Consider the following 23,635-nt stretch of genomic DNA (forward strand, 5'->3'; position numbering starts at 1 on the left):
CCAAGTTGTGGACACGCTGTAAGTGAAATGGACGTAACAATTGCTCTCGAAGGACTGTTCTTACATTCGTCTGATTCCTCCCCATGTTACATGCAATTGCACGAGTGCTGATTGAAGGATCGCGTTCTACATGCTTTAAGACAGCTTCCTCAAATTGCAACGTTGTTACCGTGCGACGGCACCCCTGTCCAGGTTATCTGCTAAATGACCCGGTCTCACGCAGACGTTGGTACACAGCATCAAAAGTCGTATGATGCGGGATACGGCGATTAGGATATTGTTGTTGATAAACCCGCTGTGCAGCTCGTCCGTTGTGGTGCGTTATGTAGTACGCACTCACTCCAGGTGTATCGTTCCATTAGTAAACAGAGACAATGCACCACTACACTGGTGGAGAGCAGTTGCCTACAACTGAAGAGCGAATACGGCATCAAACTACTGAAGATCGTAACACGGCATCTATCAACTGAAGAGCGTAATACGGCCTCCAACGGTTTAAATAATCCTCGTAGGAAAAAATGACATTAAGGAAAAATATTTGTTTTTGATGTCCCCTACAACCTCCCAGAGTTTGTCGGTTTAAATACTTTTCAGCCTGTATACCACTCATGACAAACAACTATGTGACACGAATTGTAATTACAGAAAAGTCATGCTCGCACAGTTCTTTATTACACTTTACACGTTTCAGAAAACCATCGTCTGGCATCAGCTGTGGGACAATGTACAGAATGTATAAAAAAAAAAGTAGCACATAGTCTACCAGTATAATGCATGATAATGACAAACACTATACGTGCAATTGTTTCACACTTGTATGTAGATCTAGTTTTAGGCTCAACAAACTGAGCACGTGGTTTGTTCGTAGTAACACAATGGTCATGTTATAAAACTGCATATTGTAGTACAGCAGTCAGTTCAATGAATCCAAATGTCAAAGTGTCTGTAGCGTATTAAACTGTGAAAGAAATAAACTACATCGACAGAAAATGTAAGCATTAACCGAAGACATTTAGAATAAATATACTTAGATTACTTTCTCTGCAAAACGCCATAAGAACTTACACGAAAAAGATTTTTATTCTTTCGTCAAATAAAAGTTAAGTCACAATATATTGTGCATCGAAATACAGCAATGACAGAGATAACTTAGTTTTACAAAGAAAATAATCTAAGTTATTTAATCGTCGATGTCTTTCATTAATGCTTACACCATCTGCTGGTGTAGTTCACTTCTTTGAAACATTAATACGCTATGCAAGTTTGACACTTGGATTTGTTGAACTGACAACTGCGACCGATGACCGTCGCAGTCTGGTCCCTGTAATCCCACTGACAACTGCGCTACCATATGCAGTTTTGTAACATGACCTTTGAATTACTATACACAGTCCATATGTTCAATTTGTTGAGCTATATGAAGAACTGAAATAATTGTGCATTCAGTCTTTGTCACGATCATGCATTGTATTGGCAGACTATGCGTTACTTATTTGTTTATAACGTCTGTACATTCTCCCATGACTTACCCTCCACCTCCTTTCTCAACACATCTTCCAGCACCAACCCCTCCCAGATGATGATCTTCACCCTGACATCTACTCCTCCTACCAACTTTAACGTTACCTTCCCCCCCTCCCACTCCTCATAACTCCCTCTCCCCTCCCCTTCCCTTCCCCTGAGCGGTTTTTCTCCCTTCTCCACTCCTATCCCTTTCCATTGCACCCCTTCTGTGTCTCTGTCCTCCCTTCCACCTTGCTTTCCCTCTCCATCTCCCACCCTGCCCATCTCCTACCCCTTGGTGCGCCTCCTGACCCCCCTTTTCATCTCATCCCGCCCCCTCCCCCACTGCACCTTGCTCTCACCTCTTTTTCCCTCCTCTCAGGCCTCTGCTTCATCATGTGTGCTCTGTCTCTTACAGTGGTTTTAAAGTGTCTTTGTTCTGGAGTGTTCTAATACTGAGGCCAACTTTTGACCTGTGCGTGTGAATTCAGTGTATTTTATGTGTTCTGCGATTCGCCAACTGTGTCTTTTAACTATATGTCGACTTTTTTAACTGTCCCACAATGAGTGTCTCTGTGTCAGTGCATATTTTAACCCCCATTATCTCCACTTATTCTGTTTTTATGTCCCCCTTTTTATCGCCTTCATATGTGTAGTTTTCTCCTTTTATTAATTGTCATGTCCATTGGTTGAGGAGTGGCAGATTGTGCCACTGCCAGACCTCCCCTGCCCATAAGGGGCAGGGAATTAAATCACAATAAAGAAAAAAAAAAGAAAATTCCACAGCTTACGTTTGACAACAATTTTTTCGAGACATGTCACATGAAATAAAGCAATGTGTGATTATGACTACAACCTAATTGCAATTTGTGTGAAATCTGAACCGTCACCTTCCTCTACTTTGGAGGAATTCCATGCCTCAAATAGTGGAAATAACTGTACGTTCACACAGAAATGTTCAAATATTTTATTGTAAAATGCGATCTATAAATTGAAACTTAGTATAGATAATACATGTGCATTGCTTGGTATTGTTAATTACATACAAAGATTGTTGAGATACTGCAGCCTGCTTTGATTCATAACTCATTATCAAAGAGCTGCTGAATGACATTTGACAATGACTCGCTGGCTGTCTGCTGGCAATGAGGCTGTTGGGTGAGAGCATCCAAGTAACTTATATACATCTTTGTGTAGAACTGAAAACTGTGTAACATTTATGAAAATAGCATAGAGTTTCATAGGCAGTTTTAAGTACCTACGGGTTATACTTAGTTTTTAGTGTGGAGCACTGAAAAATTGTTGTGAAAGGACATCTCCAACGGAAATATACTTTTTTCATTAACGACAGTCACCAATATCCAACGGTATTGTATGGCAAGGCCTTTAACAGCAGCAATAAATGTATCTGAAGTTTATCATTTCTCTGTAATACCTGAACATTTGTTTACAAAAGTTATGAAACATATCACAGTTTTAAAAACAAGCTGATGTTTTTCAGTCACATGACTCTTTATTTTCTGCCAGAATCGTTAAAACAGTACAGTTGATGAATATTGCAAGAAATCACTGAAAAATCTCTCCGCTAATGAAGCCTGGAGGAACTGGTCACTTTCACATTTCACATAATGAAATCAATGAAGTGGCCGATAAGTTTATGAAAAATGGTGATCTTGCCACTTATGAAGTTTGGTAGAAGTGCTCACTGTCACATTTCACACAGTGAAACCAGTGCAGTGGCTGATATACCGATACTATCTCTCACTAAACAGTAGAAAATCACGTAAATATCCGTAGATTTCACAATACCGATGAGATTTTTCTTAAATTTACCGATAATTTGCGTTACGTCGAAGAACATGTGTTGGTATGGATGGAAAAAGAACGTCTGTAACTGCACTCACGTTATGTTTTCAGCACTTCGCACCATCGGTAGTTTCAAATAGCAGCTGTGATTTGATATCAGTTCACAACATCACTCAGGCGAAGTGTATTTTCTTACAGGTGACATGTATGGAGTCTGTACTGGAACTGGTGATTATCACCTCGGCTTGCAGAACAAAGTGCTGAACACGGAGAGTCACGAGACAACTATCGATCGTAAGCTCCAATGAAAGCTTTACAGTTGGGGCAATAGTGGTGTTTCGCCTGGCAGCTGTCTACACAGTACGGGATGCAGCAGCACAAGCAGCACCTGAAACAGAGGGAAAAAAATCTTTGTTCAAGTCAAGACATATGTGCGGTGACGTATCACAAACCGTACCCAACTACTGACAAAAAAAAAAAATCTCTCATATTTGTTTACGATGCGTGTTCTGGTGAAGTATTCAGTCATCAAGATATACAGCTATTACTAGGAAAGATCAGTGATGATGATGGAATGAGATACAAATAAATAAAATTAAAAAGTTAAGGCAAGTAAAATGCGTATTCAGAATAATATGAAAACTTCTAGGGAGACTTAAGCCACCTCTTATCCTTCTTGGTAGAACTGATACTGCAGTCATAGGCATCCACTAAGGGAGGGGGGAGTGGGGGTCGTGGAAGAGGAACCACTTGACATCACCCGAGTGCAGAATTTATCCATGCTGCAGAATTCTTGTGCTATTACAGTAGCTGTAACAAGTGATTTTACTGAAGTTCGTGGGTAGCCTTGTTTTGAATTACAGTTCTCAGTGCCATTGGAAACACTGTAGCTTTTAGCAGTCTCTACATATCTTTGCACTAAACCATACCGTTTCCTACGACTCGTTGGTGTTTTGGCGTCGTTCTACAATGAAGACAGGATACATCTGGCTTCAGTTCTACAAGGATCGTTCGATCCGCGGAACATTGCAGATCTCTCTCTGCATTCCACGCTGTCTGCTGGCTATTCACTGGACGCTCCTGACGTACACATCATAAACATAGCTGCATTATATCTAGCACTGGTTCATCCCCAATGCCCAGAGGAACACTCCCTGCTCCCTCCCTTTATCTCTCTTTCCTGTGCCAGCCTCCCTCTACAGCTCCCTCCAGTATTATGGAAGTTATTGCCCTGTGTCGTAAGACATGTTTTAGCATCCCCTCCCTGTCTCGACTTTATGTTTGTGTACTTCTCATATCTTTTACCTCGCCAATTCTTCAGATATCCTCCTTATTTCTTATGGGTCTACCTAATTTGCAAAATCTTTCTATTGCACCTCATTTCAAGCCCTTCGATTCTCTCCTTTTGAGGTTTGCCATCAATCCATGATTCACTACCATACAATTCTATGCTCCAGTCGTACATTCTCAGAAATTTCGTCCTCAAGCAAAGGACATGTGTTTTGGCCAGAAATGCCTCTTTTTATGTGCTCTCAACTTGATGATTCTAATACCAACCCTCTGTCTGTACGTGATCTTGACTTCTGCCAGCTTGCGGAAACTATATTCAGCCTTAGGGACCAGAGTGATTGCAGAAGACGTTGGGCAACAAGGTCATGATATACAGTAAAATCAAATACGTCATCTCGAAATGTAACACACAATTTTCTGCGCCAAAGTAGAAAAGAGAAAACAAAAAACAGCGTGAACTTTTCTTAAAATTCAAACAACTGTCATCCACAGTTGCTCGATTTCGATAGCACGGCTACATCTTTCAGCACGTAACTCACTGTCATGGCCGCATAACAGCTCGTCAAACTGGGGACAAGAGGACTGCAAGTCGTGAAGAGCTGATTATACCGACTAATCATACTGTAATTTCATTAGGTTTACTTCGTCATTCTATACTAATGCTAGTTCTGAGTTAGACTTCACAGGAGCAACTCAAAACATGTAGTTTTCAATACACATTTTGCAACCTTAATTAATTACAATCTCGTTATAAAAACAAAGACATGGAAGGAAACGAAATGTTAGGCAGGATGTGGAAGAAATGATTTTACAGCCTCTGAGAAATATGGTACATTCCTGAAACTAAAGAAAAATCCAAAAAAATATATAAAAGTTTATTGACTATGTGTCCCTGGCTTCCGCGACTCTTATGATTAAGTGTTTCTGCGTACGGAATAACAGCTGAATGAATCGGTTGTCTTAGATGGCCTCACAGATAACACTCCAAAGTTCTGAGGTCGGGACGGTTTCAAAACCATGTTACAGATCCTCCGCTACTTATCCATATGTCATCAGAAATGTATTAGAACACTTTCACGCATGAACCACACGCTCCACCTATCATCCAGTACCTTGTCTGGATGAGTGTTATAAATAAATTCCTTCTAGAGAGAGCCTATATGACGTGGTGGGAGAATATATGGAACTACGAAAAGTCACCTGTGATTCTAGACCAAATATTAATCTAAAACTTCTACTGAATTCTAGCCTAGTTGAACCATGATAATTTTCATTTGTCTGCAGGAAGTGGCTGTGTTTTATTGCTTCCAAATGTAAACAACAGTGGAGACAAAAATAACACAATGGAAGTTTGCAAAAGTTTTCTAACGATCGGTAAAGATCAAGTGGAAGATCCCACACCTGTGGAACAGAATACGGATACGTAATCTCCAACTGAATTATCCTCCTTATGTTGAATCTAGATCTTCTACGGCGCTCGATTGAACTCATTCTTCCTGGCCTGGGCTCTCTATTGTACTCATTCTTCCTGGCCTGGTGTACGAGCAAATCTTAGTTTATCTTGATCCTGGATTTGTGATGCTACGGATAGTGTCTCAGCAGCGCAACGACAAACAGAAGCAGAGCTTGGGCAATTCGGCATTCACCTCACAGGAAACACGTTTCGAAAAAGCGTCACTACCAATCTCATCTGCCTACTCACGAAATTAATATTCTCCCTTCGTTAAGCGTGACGGTTATAAGACAACTCATTACAAGTACAAATGCGAAACGTTCACGGGTTACTAATCTCAAATGTACACTAACGTCAATTACAAAAATCTTGACAGGGGCACATAACCATCGAAGTCCCAATTAAAGGCTAATTTGTGTTGAAATTATCGTTCCATTATCTGACAAGAAACTCCTTACAGTTGATTACAATGATTGGTACTATAAAAATACGTATATTGTGTGTACTATGAACATAGTGTCTACCTTTTGGACATCAAAGTATCCCACTTACAAAAAATACTGAATAAATAGTATTAGTCTTTTTGGATATAAGAAGTTTTTAATCTCTTGTAAAATTATATTCTTAGAGAAAAAATTGCATTTTTAAAAATTTGCGTTTTTCATTCCCTGTCCTCCTTTTCCCTTGGGCTGTTGTTGTTGAGCTCTTCAGCTCAGCGTCTGGTTTGATGCAGCTCTCCATATCTTCATAACTGCTGCAATCTACATGTATTCGAGACCGAGTAAGCAGTCTTGTTTCCCCTTTATAGCTCCCTCCCCCCCCCCCTTAATACACACACACATAATTCCTTCCAATGCCAATTTGCCCTTTACTTAATGTCTTTAGGATGAGTCCTATAACCGATTTCTTCTTTTAAAGCAAGTCGTTCCACAAATTTCTTTTCACCATAATCTGGTTCATTACTTTTCATTAATTATGCAGTCTACCCATCTAATCCACAGCATTCTTCTGTAACACCATATTTTTTAAAAAAATCTTTTATCTCTTTTGTCAACGTTACTTACCGAATTAAGCCTTCCCTTTTTTCCACAGTACTGGCTTGCCAACGGAGCTCATCATATTTCGCAAGTTTCATTAAAGATTCTTCAATTTTAATATAAGTGGGTTAGATCTTGCCCATAATCACGCGTACTTCTGCAGTTTGGCGTTTCTTCACTAGCCATTCCGGTTTTCGCTGTTTTCCATATTTAGACTTGAATTTTCAAATGGTTGAGATGGCTCTAAGCACTATGGGACTTAACATCTGAGGTCATGAGTTCCCTAGACTTAGAACTACGTAAACCTAACTAACCGAAGGACATCACATACATCCATGCCCGAGGCAGGATTCGAACCTACGACCGTAGCAGCCGCGTGGTTCCCGACTGAAGCGTCCAGAACCGATCGGCCGCCGCGGCCGCAGACTTGTATTTTCCCGTTTGCATATCTTATTTCTTGCACTTACATATTTTGTCCTTTCATCAACAAAATTAAATATGTCGTGCGTTTTCACGGTTTTCTACTGGGCCTTGCCTTTTGCATTTTGGTCGTCTGTCACCTGAATTGTTTCATCTATCGAAGCTATCCGTTCGTTGCTATTGTATTTCTTTCCACTGCTTCAGTAAGTTGTTATCAGTATTCCCGTTGACTCTTTCAACATCCACTGCTTCTTTCAATGTATCGTTAATTTTCTACTTTTATCAAATTTCTTCAGTTCTAATCTTGCAGTTCATAATCATAACCTTGATAAATTTCTGTAAAGCCAAGACTAATCACTATCCGTTCAATAAAGGTTACATTTCCACACACTCCTCACACTCATCAAAGCTCAGGATTCTACCTTCAACACATTAGAATGTATCTTCACTTATCATTATCACAAAAACGAATAGTTACAGGATTTGCTCAGTCAGTGACCATTAGAGCAGCTATTTCTCTGCAGTTATTACTATAGTCATTTGTTAGTTCCCTAGTTTTGATAGTTATTTTTTTTGTTCTTCGTGTGAAGTACAGGGACTCTAAGGCAGTGTCGCTCCTTTGAATTTATGTCCTCCTGGAGAGAGTGGAGTCCAATGTCACAGCATCTCATTATTTTCGGGTAACGTCAAGGAAGACGCCAAATTAGCCACCAGAGAAACTACAGCGCAGTTTAACTTCAGTGGCGTCAGTATAGCTTCTATGGCCTCATTTCATCTCTTAACGAGAAACGGAGAATGATTTCAGACGTTTTACGATGACCGGAAGAGAAAGTAGCATTAAATATTGACCTGCTAAGAGAGACGTTAGTTGTCGGACAGTAAAAAGACACTAATGCAGAAACCAAGCTGCTGTTAATCTGGTACAACTATTCTTGTTGAATAGAACACAACAAAACCCAATATTGACGCACTCAGTAGGTGAGATACACACAATAATCTAGACAGAAAACCTGAGAACGGATGTTGGACTGGGGGTACTTAGGTACAGCATTGCACTAAGATTTCGCAGCATGTGAATTACATTGTAACTCATATTTCTTACATGTTAATGACATGTAACTCTCACTGTGACTGGAACTCGATTGTAGGAAAAGGAAGAGAAGGACCCGTAGTAGGTGAATATGGAATGGGATTAAGGAATGAAAGAGGAAGCCGCCTGGTAGAATTTTACACAGAGCATAACTTAGTCATAGCTAACACTTGGTTCAAGAATCATAAAAGAAGGTTGTATACGAGGAAGAAGCCTGGAGATACTGGAAGGTCTCAGATAGATTATATAATGGTAAGGCAGAGATTCAGGAACCAGGTTTTAAATTGTAAGACATTTCCAGGGGCAGATGTGGACTCTGACCACAATCTGTTGGTTATGAACTGTAGATTAAAACTGAAGAAACTGCAAAAAGGTGGGAATTTGAGGAGATGGGACCTGGATAAACAGACTAAACCAGAGGTTGTAGAGAGCTTCAGGGAGAGCATTAGGGAACGATTGACAAGAATGGGGGAAAGAAGTACAGTAGAAGAAGAATGGGTAGCTTTGAGAGATGAAATACTGAAAGTAGCAGAGGATCAAATAGGTAAAAAGACGAGGGCTAGTAGAAATCCTTGGGTAAAGAAGAGATATTGAATTTAATTGATGAAAGGAGGAAATATAAAAATGTAGTAAATGAAACAGGCAAAAAGGAATACAAACGTCTCAGAAATGAGATCGACAGGAAGTGCAGAGAACAAATGTATGCATGTAGAGGGGCATATAACTGGGGGTAAGATAGATACTGCGTACAGAAAAATTAAAGAGACCTTTGGAGAAAAGAGAACCACTTGCATGAATATCAAGTGCTCAGATGGAAACCAAGTTCTAAGCAAAGAAGGGAAAGCAGAAAGGTGGAAGGAGTATATAGAGGGCATATACAAGGGCTATGTTCTTGAGGACAGTATTATAGAAATGCAAGAGAATGTAGATGAAGATAAAATAGGAGATATGATACTGTGTAAAGAGTTTGACAGAGCACTGAAAGACCTAAGTCGAAACAAGGCCCCAGGAGTCGACAACATTCCATTAGAACTATTGACAGCCTTGGGAGAGCCAGGCCTAACAAAACTCTACCATCTAGTGAGCAAGATGTATGAGACAGGCGAAATACCCTCAGACTTCAAGAAGAATATAATAATTCCAATTCCAAAGAAAACAGGTATTGACAGATGTGAAAATTATCGAACTATCAGATTAATAAGCCACGGCTGCAAAATATTAACACGAATTCCTTACCGACGAATGGAAAAACCGGTAGAAGCCGACTTCGGGGAAGATCAGTTGGGATTCCGTAGAAATGTTGGAACACGTGAGGCAATACTGACCCTACGACTTACCTTAGAAAGTAAATTAAAGGAAGGCAAACCTACGTTTCTAGCATTTGTAGACTTAGAGAAAGCGTCTGAAAATGTTGACTGGAATACTCTGTTTCAAATCTGAAGGTGTCAGAGGTAAAATACAGGGAGCGAAAGGGTATTTACAATTTGTATGGAAACCAGATGGCAGTTATAAGACTCGAGGGGCGTGGAAGGGAACCAGTGGTTGCGAAGGGAGTGAGACAGGGTTGTAGCCTATCCCCGATGCTATTCAATCTGTATATCGAGCAAGCAGTAAAGGAAAATTCGGAGTAGGAGTTAAGATCCATGGAGAAGAAATAAAAACTTTGAGGTTCGCCGATGACATTGTAATTCTGTCAGAGACAGCAAAGGACTTGGAAGAACAGCTGAACGGAGTGGACAGAGTCTTGAAAGGAGAATATAAGATGAACATCAACAAAAGCAAAACGAGAATAATGGAATGTAGTCGAATTAAGTCGGGTGATGCTGAGGGAATTATTAGGAAATGAGACACTTAAAGTAGTAAATGAGTTTTTCTATTTGGGGAGCAAAACAACTGATGACGGTCGAGGTAGAGAGGATATAAAATGTAGACTGGCAATGGCAAGGAAAGCGTTTCTGAAGAAGATACATTTGTTAGCATCGAATATAGGTTTAAGTGTCTGAAAATTTTTTCCGAATGTATTTGTGTGAAGTGTAGCCATGTATGGAAGTGAAACATGGACGATAAATAGTTTGGTCAAGAAGAGAATGGAAGCTTTCGAAATGTGGTGCTACAGAAGAATGCTGAAGATTAGGTGGGTAGACCACATAAGTAGTGAGGAGATACTGAACAGAATTGGGGAGAAGAGGAATATGTGGCACAACTTGACTAGGAGAAGGGATCGGTTGGTAGGGCGTATTCTGAGGCAGCAAGAGATCACCAATTTAGTTTTGGAGGGCAGCGTGGAGGTTAAAAATCGTAGAGGGAGACCAACAGATGAATACACTAAACAGATGCAGAAGGATGTAGGTTGTAGTAGGTACTGGGAAATGAAGAAGCTTGCAGGGGATAGGGTAGCATGGAGAGCTGCATCAAACCAGTCTCAGGACTGAAGACAATAACAACAACAACAACAACTCTTACTTACCCAAGGACGGCCAATAGGAGGGCCATTAAGTGCGTCTTGGTGGTCGCCTTGGTCTGCACAGCCGTCTGTATGGTTTGGTGACACGCTGGGCACACGACGTTGCACGGCTTAGGGCCGAGAGTCAGTGGTAGCGCCATCATACCGCCTAGACAGCGAATACAGAGAAATCACTCAGTGCTCACCAGCATCTGAAGTGAATGCCAGTCAGGGAGAGTAAATTACGTAGGAAGTAAATCATGTACTAACACAAAATACCTCTTTCGTTACAAGCACAGAAAAAGTGTTCGTAACCCCAGCAGACGTTTTATTTTTCTGAGGTGTAACTTTACGAGTTTATTTCCGTTCAGAATCGCCCACATACTTTCTGTAATATTCCCTTTGAGGAGTACGCAGTTTTAATGTATGTCTTATCATCATTGTTTCCTCAGTTGGCTTATTTTCGAATATATCTCGCCTACTGATATTTTTTGTCGTTGAAGTTGCCATTCCTTTAGACTTTAGAGGATCCTCTTATGAATACCACAATATTTTTAGGAATAGCTTAGATCGCCAGATAGTGCACAGTATATTATACGATTAAAATGTATCTAAATTCTTAAAAAACCAGTCTTTGATGGACAATAAGACTGAAAACTGAATTTAAAAATTTTGTTATAAGTAAAGGAATGTGAGCCATCGACAGCATAGTAATGTTAATGTTACACTTCCAAAGATAATACTTAAGTGTTTTTGTAAGTATTCCAAAAAAACTGCCGCAACAACCGTCTATGAAGTAATTTAAAGTACACCAACTGGACTGCAGTTCGTGCTGTTGTTAACAACGTAGTGGAAATTATCCTAAAATATGCTGTTTCCAGAAATTGGAAATATTATAATCTCATTTCCATGAACAACAGTAAACTTAATGTAAGACTTTCCGTGGTTCAGACAACTTTCTTATTGTGAACATGTTTTGTTAACAAACTGTGCTAAATAATCTGCACTGTGGAAATAGACCTTTCACGACGACAACGCCTGATACTCAAGGTTGTTGTGGTGCTCCGATCAAAAAGGTAGAAAATATGTAAGATAATGTCAGTACAAGCTTGTACTGAATTTATTATCAAGCTGAAATCCAAAGACTCCAACACTGTAAACTTCTTCTATCTCTTTTCGCCTAATATTAGGCATATAACAGCGGGAAACCACTTACAACTTCTGAAATGGATATAGTGTGTTTTTTTTTTCAAAGTTTAGTGACGAAGAATTGGCTAGGAACAATTTGTTAATGTCCATGACAGTTTCACTAAGCGATCTTTCTACTACCTGACTATTAATCGCTATGTCTGTATCATCTGTAAACATTACAATATTGGTATTTGGTAAAGTTACTGATGGAATGTCACTTACATACACATGAAAAGTTGAGTACCCTGAAATGGTCCTTGTGGGAGACCAGATGTAATTAGTTCCCACTCTGATGGTGCCTGATAGCTTAATGCACGTCTCAGTCTGTCGACACCCTTTGTTTCCTATACGAGATACAGGATTTGAACCATATTGCAGCATTTCCTGTTACGCCATAACAATGTAATTTACTCAAAAGGATACTGTGATTTTCACAGTCAGATGGCTTTGTCAGATCACAAAATATACTAATAGTCTGTAATTTATTGTACGTTCTCACATGTGTAGATAGACTTCTCAATATCGGAACCCTTTTGAAATACGAACTGTGTTTTTGATAATAAATTACAATTTTTCGTCAGATTGTTGAGAAGTTAACAGTATCTTACTTTCTTCTAAAACTTCCTATAATGATGGAAAAAGTGAAATTGGGCGGAATTTTGACGATATTTGTTTGTCTCCTTTCTTCAACAAATGCTTAACTTCAACATATTTCAACCATTCATGAAATGTTCCATTGAGTAAGCGTAATATTCATATTACTGAACCTAATTCTAATGACTGGTTTGAGATATTCAAAGGCAGTACCTACTGTACCTAGCAACGCAATCGTTTGACTAACAGTTGTGAAATGCTTGTCAAAAATTTTGCAACACTCATACATCGGTTAGCAATTTATCATCCACTCTTAATGCTATCTGCTCTTCTCCATCTCTGTTTCTACCGATCTCCTCCTTCACTAATCCCATATTGTCTTTATTTTGTTATCTGATACGATTATCGTTTTCTTGTAACTAACTTCGTTTGATATCCATATTAATACATTTAATATTTCAGAGTATAACTTTTAAAGAGCAATAGCATCAGCATCTGAGCTTCTGGTTGATAGAATCATTTTCAAAAATATTCAAATGTATGTGAAATCTTATGGGACTTAACGGCTAAGGTCATCAGTCTCTAAGCTTACACACTACTTAACCTAAATTATCCTAAGGACAAACACACACACCCATGCCCGAGGGAGGACTCGAACCTCCGCCGGAATCAGTTTCGTTTGTGTTTTATAAGATAGATATATTCCCTGAGTACTCCATGGTTTCTTTGTGGACTTTAGTCTAATCTGGATTAATTTTGGAAGCAAACAATATTCAGAGAAGGTAAGGACATTGTTAATGAAAGTACTGTACTTACCCATTATTGCTCTGAGCACTGTATACATCACTCTTGTTCTTGTCCTTGAGGAGTTCTAAGATAATTAATTTTTGTCTTACTGACTACTCTCTTTAACTGAGATTTGGTGGCTGTTATATCCTTTTCAGTATTAACATTTAACGAAAGGGACTGTGTGAGAGACCAGTGATTATTGCTTTTCTAAAATTATTTTGTTCATTTGAATTTTCTCTAAAGACATTATCAGTCACTGTGTTTGAGTAATTAGCTATCCTAGTTGGGGAGTTTATATTTGGAAATTTTACATAATTCTTGACAAATTACGCAGGACAGTTGCGCAAATGGCCATTTTCATTCTTTATTACCCGTATCTTGCGAGATTATGGTTTACGTTATGGTTCGCTCTCGATGTAGCTTTTAACTACATCCTGTCCTATTCTTGTTGGCCCACATTACTATTTATAAAAAGACACATGTTTAGTTTCTACTGATCAGAGCCAAAGGCCTTGGCAATTGTCATAAACTACAGGTCTTGTGGCAATCGAAAGAATTTCAGGTCAAAGATGTATATGGTAAAGAGTTTTGAACATAATGTGACAAAATTGTTGGGAATAGAAAATGTGAATCCTCCGCTTTTGGGCACCAAACGACAGCCTCAAACGTAGAAAAGCTCACACGTACCTGGTTGTGTAGTATATACTCCAGGGACGTTCGCAGTTGGTGCTCCACCGTATGGTGGTCCATGTTGTGTTGGATACCCTGCAGATTTGTGGTCAACTGGCGCTGCGACGTGTGGTGCTGGTTGTGGCATACTGTCCTTGGGTTCTCCTGTTCTGAAACACGTTTCGTGCTTGATTCAATGAGATGTTTCGTTATTGCTCACTTTGAAAATCATGACACACTTAAAAACGAATTGCAGAAATAAAGGTAGTATGGTACGAGCATAGAAACAATGCAGGAACAAGCCTGGGTTAAGAAGATGTGTGGAACAATATCGAAGGGTCTTAGAACGAAGTTACCCGCTTGTTGGTTTGGACTGGCGAAGGATGAAGATAAGCACCTCACAGGCGTAGCCGTGTAATATCGTCGCCCCATTATTAATGGCATCTACAGTAAGTTTGGGAGATGTCGTTACTGCCTGTAGATTCAATTCGAAGTGCTTAACACATACACAAGGGCTCATACTACTTCATACCCAGCTCATAATCACGTGCCACGCCATACGTTAATATATAAAGGAACTTCTGTGTGGCATTACTATATGGCCGAAAATAGAGCTCCATGAAGACACGTTACGTATTGAAACATTTTTCGCAATCATGCGAAAAGACAGTTTATCTAAGTTATTCCACTGTATCCTGACGCCCATCCGAGTCCTCAGCCTGTTAGAATATATGTTTACGACATTACGTGTCTGACCTTGTATCTAATGTTCCCAGCACGAAAGTGTTCAGTTGTCATCAAGAGTGTGTTTTGAGGACACGCAACATCTCCCGTATATTGTAGTGTAATTTGTTTACCTGTGTATGGGCGTGTGCGTAACGATAAAGAGGTCTCAGGGCACAAGGAAACAGGAGAAGATGGCACTGCACAACTTCTTTGAAATATTACTGTCATATATTCATGGTGACAAGCAAACTAAAGTCATATCTGATTTTCAAATCACAGTATGAATCATATGTGTAGTGCATTGCATTCACGTACTTCCGTATTGTTGTATTCTCCTGCGCATGTCGCTATTCACCAAAAAATCGTTTGGGATGATGTGGAGGTCTGTTTCGTTTGACCATACATGCGTCCCATACCAGTTATCCACCACTGTACTCTGTTGCTGACCAAAATAGTAGGGTAGTCTGCTAGTCCATCAGTACTTGGCTGTCATATTCAACACTGAAAAAATATTTGTCAGAAAAATAACACTGCTACTAACTACATCACCATAGCCTTGCGTCGTGCACTCGTACCGAAATTGACATTTACATTGTGTATTGGATTATTCTGCATCTTAAGTCTCATACATTTATCTACAAGTAAATAATCTGTTTAGCAGTACTCTGTTTCTCATCCTATAGCACTTCATTTACCCAGAGGAAGTTTTAGTTTGTTTTGGTAATGCACTGCATTGTAGATTGTATAATGAGGCAAGTTGCCAGTTGGGCAGGCCCTGTTATGAAACACTAGTGTTATGAAGTATTCAGGATTTATTACAATCCTCAAACCACGTTTTTACCCTTTTGAGTAAACCATTTACCACCGTACAAAAGAGATTAACTTAAATTATTACAAGTTTAGTTTTTAAATCAAAACACATGTTTACCAGTGTACAAAAAACGAATATCACCTGAAAAAAATGTATCTATTTATTCTTGAATCCTTAATTTTTCAGTCTGAAGACTGAAATATAAGGACTTTTAAAGAAAATGAGGCGAAAGTCAAACTTTATACTTCGAGAATAATTTAATAGACACATAATATAACTTAATATTACGGTGCTATACAGTCCACTGTTCATCCATTGCGCGTAATCTACCTTGCTCGGAAGAATATCAAAGACTGACGAGATCGTTCCCTCATTTTGCTGTAGTAAAATAATACTAACAGATACTTCGTATGTCATTCCTCGCACCCAAGAAATAATTCACTTACTTTGGTTTGCCTGATCAGCAGTATTTCGCAGTGGATGTGGGATATTAACTGCTGTACACTATTTCTCGCCCTTCATATAAATGTGCAGCTATCGTCGCGATAGCTTATCATTATTGACGCTGAAGCTGTATATCTCAACGATTTGCGCAAGTTTTGCTGGAGTACCTGTCACTAACGCGGAAAAACGATACTGATGAAAGAACATACGATCCTGTTATCGTTACTTCTATAACAGCAACGTAGATGGCGAATTATTATTTCCAAGAACTACAAGGATTTAACTAGTTTCCACAAGGTCAGTCACATTTTTCATTCATAATTTTCGGTAACCTTACAGTTCTCCTTGTGACTCTGGTGCAGCGTGGGGCAAATAAAAGTGGCCCGCATGAGTGGATACGGCTGGACGTGAATGCATGCATATAACCACACCCTGTGACGCGCCCACCACGTGTACGCTCGCCTTGTGAACCACGACGGTTGGCAGCGTAGCGCGATCCCTGTCAGTGTGAGCGCTGCAATAAAAGGGGACGATGGTACTCACAGTGGAGGAGCAGGTGTTCGTTGTCGAAAATTACCCTATAACAAAGTGATGGAAACGGTGAGGTTGGTTGTTAGTTGGGAAGTTTAATGGTGTCAGAGTAACAGCAGAGAGTGCCATGCAACGCTTCGTCCGAAAATGGCGTCAGGCAGGATCCGTCTGGAACAAGTCAAAAATCATTCGGAAACGTGCCCACGCAGCAGAAAATGTGGCTGCAGTTCACTAGAAAATACTTCAGAGTCCTACCAAATCAATCCGACGCCTGTCACAAGAGACCGGCATATCACATCGATCATGCGGACGAATACTCCACACCTGGACCTATACGTGCTTCCCTACCAAGTATCTGTTGTCCATGCATTAAAACCAGCAGATGCTCCTCAGAGCCTGCAGTTTTGTGAGTGGCTGTTCACTGAAATAACGCTGAATCGCTTGGACACGTATCTGTCCCTTTTGTCTGGTGAAACCTGGTTTCACTTGAGCGTCAGCTCAAAGAATCACAGGTTCTGGACAGCGGAGAATCCGCATAACTTCCACAAAACACCATTACATGATCAGAAAGTTGGGGTTTCGTGTGCAGTGTCTGCACGCCGCATCATTGGTCCTGTCTTCTTTCGTCAGACGCTAACTTCGACGCTTTACATTGTCTACATTTTGAAACTATTTATGGCAGCATTAACGGAGGAGGAAAAGATCTACAGTTGCTTCCAACAGGGTGAAGCAACTGCCCATACGGCCGGCCGAAACTTGGAGAACGTTTACATAATAGTCATGCCTGACAGTTGTTAGCAGAGGTCAGTCTGGTCGTCGCCTCGCCCTAGCTGGCCACCCAGGTCACCTGATCTGTCAGTGTGCGACTGTTTTGCGTGCGGAGTTGTCAAGTCTAAGGTGTATCACAACAACTCTCATAGTCTTCAAGAACTGCACCAAAACATTTTGGATGAGACTGCAGCAAATCAAGTAGTCCAGCTTCGATCCACCTTCAACAACTTACTGAACAGGGTCCTAAAGTCCTAACAGGTTAATGGTAGTCACTATCAACATCTTCAATAGTCAGTTTAGTACTGCATTTCCTTTCCTTGCTGTGTTTCTTTGTACTCTGGAACTCTGCTCTCCGGGACGCTTTTATTTGTCCGATGCATTGAAAAGCATTGGCCGACGTGGAAGACACATTAAGTGGCAGTGTGTTCTTTAGTTTTCTATACGGTTCAAACAAAATTTTAACACGTCTTTTACCATTCTCGGTAAAATACCATGGGTGAGTAATGGTGTCAAAAATAAGCACAAGCAGTTTCTGTGTGCGTCAAAAATGCGTCATTTATGTTGCCACCATGAGGTCAAGACATCAGTTACACAAGGCAAGACATAAAATCTACGAGTCAGGTACTTGAAAATCGATATTTGTTGTTATAATCTTTCGACATTCCATCCAATATATGGTCGATTAGAGATTGGGGTGAGTTTTAGGAGCACGTTAAGGGCATAAACCGATTCCCTCTGACTATGCCACCTTTAACGCTTTAGGGAGCATCTGACTGACGATAGACCCATTATTCCGGAGAAGCGAAGCTCAAATCCACGGCCTCTTATCCTCGTTTAATTTTATTTCGTTTCAACACAAACGTTTATGGCGAACAGAGGGCGGTGCATTTTGCAAAATCCACGGTTGGATCCAAATCCATTCCTCTTTTTTTACCGGTAGTCCCTGTGTTGCGTAACACTATGTAGCATAAAACAGATTAATAACTGAAATTGATGGAAATGGAACATTTCACTCCCTTCAGACATAAACCTGATACTGTGGCTCTCATGTCGTGGATGAACTCTAATATATCTGAGACGTGATACCAGAATGTTTTCAAAATACCAAATTACTCGCTTCTGAGCGTTTCGTATATTTCTGCTTTTCATAATTTCTTTTTTTAAATTTTATTTTACATCTTCAATTATTTTTAAAATTGCTGTTTGAACTGTTTTATGGAAGAATGCAGGAAATGTTACTAATGTCAATACCTCCGTTCTTAGAGGCAACCACAATATAAACAACAATTTACAAAGGGACAGATGTGCTCTTTTAAGGGAGATCACAAGGATTTTTTCGAGTGAGTTCACGTTCACAATTGCCTTAAAGCAGATTAACACGTTGATGAGATGTCTGCCATCCTATCTCGAAACAGAGTTCAGATAAACGTTGTGCAATATTCACAATGGTGACTGTTGGTCCATGTAATCAGTATTACACATCACCTGACAGCAAAAGTAAAGCACCCACATGGCCAGCTGATCGAATTATGTGGCGCATTCAGAAGTGACAGTAGTCAGCTGTTGGAGAGCTTAGGAACGTGAGCATTAACACACGTCTCGTAGACGTTCCGGCCGACTAGGCTCGACAACCACAAGAGAGGCTCGCCGATTGCGCACCAAGTACATCGTAACCCCTTCACATCTGCGCTCATCTATCCTGCAATACGCTGAGTCTTCCTGCACCATTGCTCGGAGAATCGCAGTAGCCAGACTAGGGAATTACCGTCCAAAGCGTAGCCTGCTGTTAGTGCCACAGGGAAATATGTTAAACTCCCAGCCACCCGAAAAATACAAAAAAAAGTGGTGTTTGGTTCACTTTTACACTGAATGCACAGCACGCCAACATCGTCTACGATTTTCGAGCGCGAATATAACGTCATCCGAGTCACACTGTTACAACGACAACTATGTCAATAATAACAACAACGAAATATTAAGAAGTACAATAACCCCTGTAGCTTCTCCACGACTTTGACACCGGCAAACACTAACATCAATAAAGTTAGATGCCTGCAGATGATCTATTACGGTACATAATCAGGAAACGTAGGCAAACAGCTTAAAAAGAAAAATATTGTAGCGGCCTTTTTTTGATACCACAAAACTTGGGCATCTAGTGTAGACATGGATGGGTTTCAATCGGTACAAGGGAACAGGGGTATATGTACCGATGTAGGCCTAGTTTCCAAACAACATCTTAGCTTACGGCAGAGAAATGAGCCCCTGGCCACTGGAGGTATTCTATACTGAAGCGCCAAAGAAACTGGTGTTGGCATGCGTGTTGAAATACAGAGCTATATAAACAGGCAGAATAAGGCGCAGCGGTCGGCATCGCCTATATAAGACAACAAGTGTCTGTTGCAGTTGATAGATCGGTTACTACTGCTACAATGGTAGGTTATCAAGATTTAAGCGGGTTTGAACGTGATGCTATAGTCGGCGCACGAGCGATGGGACACAGCATCTCCGAGGTAGCGATGGAGATTTTCCCGTGCGACAATTACACGCGTGTACCAGGAATATCAGGAATTCGTTAAAACATAAAATCTCCGTCATCGCTGCGGTCGGAAAAAGAAACTGCAAGAACGGGACCAACGACGACTGAAGAGAATCGTTCAACGTGACAGAAGCGCAAACCTTCCGCAAACTGCTGCAGACTTCAGTGCTCGGCCATCAACAAGTGTCAGCGTGCGAACCATTCAACGAAATGTCATTGATATGGGCTTTCTGAGACGAAGGCCCACTCTTGTACCCATGATGACTGCACGACATAAAGCTTTACGCCTCGCTTGGGCCCGTCAACACCGACATTGGTGTGTTGATGACTGGAAACATGATGTCTGGTCGGACGAGTCTCGTTTAAAATTAAATCGAGTGGATGGGCGTGTACAGGTATCGAGACAACTTCATGAATCCATGGACCTTACATGTCAGCAAGGGACTGTTCAAGCTGGTGGAGGTTCTGTAATGGTGTGTGGGGCATGTGCAGTTGGAGACATGGGACCACTGATACGTCTAGATACAACTCTGTCAGGTGACATGTACGTAAGCATCCTGCCTGATCATCTGCATTGATTCGTGTCCATTATACATTACGACCGACTTGGGCAATTCCAGCAGGACAATGCGACACCCCACTCGTCCAGAATTGCTACACAATGGATCTAAGAACACTCTTCTGAGTCTAAACACTTCCACTGGCAATCAAACTCCCCACACATGAACATTATCGAGAACATCTGGGATGCCTTGCAGCCTGCTGTTCAGAAGAGATCTTCAACCCCTCGTACTCTTAGGGATTTACGGACAGCTGAGCAGGAGTCATGGCGTCAGTTCCTTCCAGCACTACTTCAGACAGTAGTCGAATTCATGCCACGTCGTGCTGCGGCATTTCTTCGTGCTCGTAGGGGCCCTTCACGATATTAGGCAGGTGTTCCAGTATCTTTGGCTCTTCAGTGTATTTTAGTTGTTTAATTTCAAATTCACATATACGTTCAGTTTTTAGTCAAAAACTTCTACGGTGCTATTTTCTGAAATAGTGCTATGTTTCTCCAATAGACAGTGCCACAGGATACACCAAAGTCACACACATGTCATATTAACATGTATAAACCCAATTTATGATTGAGGTTTAAACCTCAAACGCGCTTTGCATCTAAATAAATAGAGCCTGGTAACAAAAAACTTGCTGTTTTCTTCGATATCGTAATACCCTTAATTCATTTTAACATATTAGAGGAAGTGAATAGTTTTTTTCTTTAATTGAAAATAGTGGGTAATAAGTGTCATTGCCCCCCCCCCCCCCACCACCACCACCACCACCATCTCGTCAACTGTGCCGCTGGTGGGGAGGCTTGCGTGCCTCAGCGACACAGATAGTCGTACCGTAGGTGCAACCACAGCGGAGGGGTATCTGTTGAGAGGCCAGACATACGTGTGGTTCCTGAAAAGGGGTAGCAACATCTTCAGTAGTTGCACGGTCAACAGTCTGGATGATTGACTGATCTGGCCTTGTAATATCAACCACAATGACCTTGCTGTGCTGGTACTGCGCGCGGCTGAAAGCAAGGGGAAAGTACAGCCGTAATTTTTGCCGAGGGCATGCAACTTTACTGTATGGTTAAATGATGATGTTGTACTCTTGGGTAAAATACAGCAGAAGTAAAATAGTCCCCCCTTCGGATCTCCGGGCGGGGACTACTCAGGAGAACGTCGTCATCAGGAAAAACAAAACTGGCGATCTACGAATCGGAGTGTGGAATGTCAGATCCCTTAATCGGGTACGTAGGTTAGAAAATTTAAGAAAGGAAATGGATAGGTTAAAGTTAGAGATGTAGTGGGAATTAGTGGTTTGGTGGCAGGAGGAACAAGACTTCTGGTCAGGTGAATACAGGGCTATAAAACAAAATCAAATAGTAATGGAGGCGTAGGTATAATAATGAATAATGTTGGTAAGCTACTACGAACAGCATAGTAAACGCATTATTCTAGCCAATATAGACACGAAGCCCACGCTTACCACAGTAGTACAGGTATATATGCCAACCAGGTCCGCAGATGATGAACCGATTGAAGAAATGCATGTTGAGATAAAATAAATTATTGAGATAGTGAAGGGAGACGTAAATTTAAGAGTCATGGGGACTGGAATTCGATAGTAGGAAAAGGAAGAGAGGGAAATGCTGTAGATGAATATGGAATGCGGGTAAGGAATGAAAGAGGAAGCCGTCTGGTAGAATTTTGCACAGAGCATAATTTAATCATAGCTAACACTTGGTTTAAGAATCATGAGGGAAAGTTGTATACGTGGGAGAGACCTGGAGACACCGAAAGGTATCAGGTTGATTATATTATGGTAAGACAGAGATGTAGCAACCAGGTTTCAAATTGCAGGACATTTCCAGGGGCAGATGTCGACTCTGACTATAATCTATTGGTTGTGAACTGTAGATTAAAGCTGAAGAAACTGCAACAAGGTGGGAATTTAAGGAGATGGGACCTGGATAAACTGACAGAACCAAACATTGTAGAATTTCAGAGACAGCATTAGGGAACGATTGACAAGAATGGGGGAAGGAAATACAGTAGAAGAAGAATGGGTAGCTTTGAGAGATGAAATAGTGAAGGCAGCAGTGGATCAAGCAGGTAAAAAGATGAGGGGTAGTAGAAATCCTTTGGTAACAGAAGAAATATTGAATTTAATTGATGAAAGAAGAAAATATAAAAATGCAGTAAATTAATCAGGCAAAGTGGAATACAAAAGTCTCAAAAATGAGATAGACAGAAAGTACAAAATGGCTAAACAGGGTTAGCTAGAGGACAAATGTAAGGATGTAGAGGCGTATATTACTAGGGGTAGGATAGATACTGCCTACAGAAAACTTAAAGAGACCTTTGGAGAACAGAACCCCTTGTATGAATATCAAGAGCTCAGATGGAAAACCAGTACTAAGCAAAGAAGGGAAAGCAGAAAGGTGGAAGGAGTATGTAGAGTGTCTGTACCGGGGCGATGTACTTGAGGGTGATATTATGGAAATGGAATAGGACGTAGATGAAGATGAGATGGGAGATATAATACTGCGTGAAGAATTTGGCTGAGTACTGGAAGACCGAAGTCGAAAAAAGGCATCAGGCGTAGAGAACATTCCATTAGAACTACTGATAGCCTTGGGAAAGCCAGTCCTGACAAAACTCTACCATCTTGTGAGCAAGATGCATTAGACAGGCAAGAACACTTTCAGACTTCAAAAAGAATATAATAATTCCAATCCCGAAGAAAGCAGGTGTTGACAGATGTGAAAATTACCGAAATACTAACACGAATTCCTTACAGACGAATGGAAAAAGTGGTAGAAGCCGACCTCGAGGAAGATCAGTTTGGATTCCGTAGAAATGTTGGAACACGTGAGGCAATACTGACCCTACGAATTATCTTAGAAGATAGGGTAAGGAAAGGCAAACCTACGTTTCTAGCAGTTGGTACTTAGAGAAAGCTTTTGACAATGTTGACTTGAACACTATCTTT

General features: G+C 40.6%; 1 protein-coding gene across 3 annotated transcripts in view; it reads right to left on the reverse strand.

The window, feature by feature from the left end:
• Positions 1 to 2,994: 2,994 nt before the first annotated feature.
• Positions 2,995 to 23,635, reverse strand: part of LOC124787883 (lipopolysaccharide-induced tumor necrosis factor-alpha factor homolog) — a 142,759-nt gene continuing 122,118 nt past the window's right edge. For 2 of the 3 annotated variants that reach the window (XM_047254863.1, XM_047254868.1), the window contains 3 exons: positions 14,304 to 14,455; positions 11,067 to 11,211; positions 2,995 to 3,697 (listed from right to left, as the gene is read on the reverse strand). In XM_047254863.1, the coding sequence (XP_047110819.1) occupies positions 3,595 to 3,697; positions 11,067 to 11,211; positions 14,304 to 14,455 (400 nt within the window). In that variant the 3' untranslated portion in view covers positions 2,995 to 3,594. The remainder of the gene's footprint in view (positions 3,698 to 11,066; positions 11,212 to 14,303; positions 14,456 to 23,635) is intronic. The other variant, XM_047254877.1, reaches the window with a different exon arrangement.

Source organism: Schistocerca piceifrons, chromosome 1 (genome assembly GCF_021461385.2).
Source record: "Schistocerca piceifrons isolate TAMUIC-IGC-003096 chromosome 1, iqSchPice1.1, whole genome shotgun sequence".
NCBI lineage: Eukaryota > Metazoa > Arthropoda > Insecta > Orthoptera > Acrididae > Schistocerca > Schistocerca piceifrons.